At 54.0% G+C, this 2,705-nt stretch overlaps 1 protein-coding gene across 1 annotated transcript in view; it reads right to left on the reverse strand.

Annotated features, from left to right (window-relative positions):
* The window catches only part of STRA6 (stimulated by retinoic acid 6), a 23,796-nt gene that overhangs the window by 9,988 nt on the left and 11,103 nt on the right, over positions 1–2,705 (reverse strand). The window contains exons 8-9 of the mRNA XM_015561391.1: positions 870–937; positions 621–697 (exon numbers count right to left, since the gene is read on the reverse strand). Coding sequence (XP_015416877.1) covers positions 621–697; positions 870–937 — 145 coding nt within the window. The remainder of the gene's footprint in view (positions 1–620; positions 698–869; positions 938–2,705) is intronic.

A 2,705-nucleotide genomic window follows, 5' to 3' on the forward strand; every position in this document is an offset into this window, starting at 1 on the left:
CCACAATTCTGCCCTGAGTGCTTCCTGGATCATGGCAGTCTCTGCAGAGCTCCTCACAGAGACAAGGCTCCTGACTTGTCTCATGTCTCCAGTTTGATCCCAGTGGTTCAGGATCAGGGCTATGACTTACTGCTCTGGCCCAGTTCTCCTTTGTTAACGGATAAGAACAGATACTACACTTGATCTTAGCCAAAAGGCCAAGAAGTGATGCAGTTCTCCTTTGTTGAGTACTTGCTGTGCACATAGCTCAGTGCCCCAGGCATCTTGTGTGCCATCCCAGGGCCTGGCCTAGCCTTTGCCTTAGGAGGGAGGACTAAACAGTTACTCAGCAACTTGGAAAACCTTTTCTGAGGCCTATGCTGGGTCCTCCACCAAGTATAACCACATATAGGGGACCAACAGACAGGGGGAACCCAGCCCAGCCCCTTTACCTCCAAGCCCACTCCTAAAAGGGCCATTATAGGACCCTGGACCACCAAGGCCAAGTCAGGCCAGGGGCTTGGGGCTGTTCTTCCTGATGGCAGAGTTCTGAGGGTGTCAGCTCCTGCCACTGCAGCTGCTTTGTGCATGGGAAGGGGGAGGTCACCTGTCACTCTGGACCTCAGCTCCCCACTCCATACCTCGCTGTGGAGTGTAGATGTAGTGTCTGAAGCAGATCCAGGCCTGAGACAGGAAGCCATGCTTGGATGTGTGGGAGCTGCAGAAAGACCCAGGAAGTGGAGGGGACTCAGGGGAAGCCCCTGCCCTGAGACCCAGAGTTTTGTCAATTCCTCATCTCTGCCCCACAAGCCTGCCCATTGCCAGCCTCCCAAACAAGCCTGCCTAGCCAGCCCTGCCCACTGGCCCAGAGGGTGTGCCTAGAACCTCACCTGCTTCTCAGCTTCTTCAGGCAAAGGAGGGTCCTCAGATATTCCTCAGGGTAGCTGCTTTGCAGCCGCTGGGGGGACAGACAGATGAAACCTGCCTTGAACCATCCCTGGGGCCCTGGCTTAAGGTGCCACAGTGGGTGCCCAGGAGGTGCTCCATACAAACCTCCTGGTTGTGGAGGAGTGCAGAGAATGGCCAACCTGTGGGATGAGGCCCATATCCCCCCAGCACTGCCCTTTCCTCCTCCATAAATACAAGATTAATTGGTCTCCTATCTAAGAACACTCAATGCTGGGAAGTTCTTCCTAAAGTCTAGCTCCAACCCTCTCCTGCTTTACTCAGTCACATCTCATCATTGTTTCCCTCTTGGCCCTCAGACCTCTGCTGAGACTGAGGCAAAGAGAGCCTATGTTCCATGGGCACATCCCTGACCAGGACGCAGGATGGGGCTCTTCCAGGTCAGATGCCCAGGCCTCTCCTTCTACTCAAGGGAGAGAACAAGGGTAACAGGATTTGTCTAAGCCACATTCCAGGCCTTAAGCTGACTTCCAAGTGGCAGAGACCAATGGGAACAGGGGGTGAATCCCTGCCCCCATTATTAGGAGAATATAGGCCATTGTCACCTGTTGCCATAGCAACTCCAGGATCCAGGACAGGTGTGAGTCAGCTCAAAGCTTGGCTGTGTCCTTTGAGGCTTAAACCTCTTTGACTAAGGGCCAAAGAGGATTGTATTTCTCCCAAGACTTCTCAAGAGGAAACACATGCAATAGGGGGAGAGGCAAGGCAGAGAAGATGCCTGGAAGAGGAGGGGGACAGATTCAGCAAGGTAGAGCCTGGTGCACGTGTATCCTGGGGAGCTGCTCCCCTCTTCTAAGCCAGCTGTAAGAATGAGGGGACAACAGGCTTCCCTAGAGGATAAGGAGGAAGCAGTGACACTGCTGTTGCTCTATGAAAGCTAAACCTAGTCAGGTGAGCCCATGGGGACCCGGGGTGGCCCCTGTAGAACCTGAGCCCACTCTGACCTCTTCTCCTCTCATCCTCCTTCCTCCTCAAGGACCTCGCTCCTTCTTGAGCTTCAGTCCCAGGCCCTCTCCTGAGCTCCAGGTCATGGTTCAGCTGCTCATCAGACCCTCATAATGCAAACTGACACAACTGTGCATGGTCCCCTGCACTCCTGCTCTCATCCAGTGCTCCATATGTCAGCAATGGCACCACCGCCTCCCTGCTCTGACCTGGATGCCATCCTTCAAGCCTTTCCCCCCACACTGAAAACTAACCAGACTTTTCCTCTGTGTCCTCAGACTTTCTTAAGGGCCTCTGTGGAGCAATTTCCTCTTCCTCCTCTTTCACCAGGAAGAGTACCTGACCCTCTCCACCCGCGCTTCCATGCACTTGGATGAGCCCCTGTTGTTCCTTTCACCTTGCTGTAGACATGTGCTGCTGCATCCAGCTCCCCCACTCACGGGGAGCTCCTGGGGTCAGACGCGGTCAGTCAGCTTCGCATCCACAGCACCCAGCCCTGGGCCTGGCACTTGGTAGGTGCTCAGAAGTCTTCTTAATAAGATTATCATATCTCTTGACACAATGTGCCCATCCATCTACCCCAAACTTCAGAAATATTTGCTGAGTGATTATTGTGTACTAAGACCTGCTGGGTGTTGCCAACCAGGCATGAACAAAACAGAGGAAACCCATCTCTGCCCCTTTATTCATGCTCTCTCCTGTGCCCACAGCACTTTCTCCTTATTCTCTCCCCATTCCAGATCCTGCCTGTCCTTCAGGCCACTGCTCAAGTCTACCTCCTCCAGGAAGCACTCCCCCCCTGCCATCTCCCTCTC

Source organism: Myotis davidii, unplaced genomic scaffold (genome assembly GCF_000327345.1).
Source record: "Myotis davidii unplaced genomic scaffold, ASM32734v1 scaffold131, whole genome shotgun sequence".
NCBI classification, from domain to species: Eukaryota; Metazoa; Chordata; class Mammalia; order Chiroptera; family Vespertilionidae; genus Myotis; species Myotis davidii.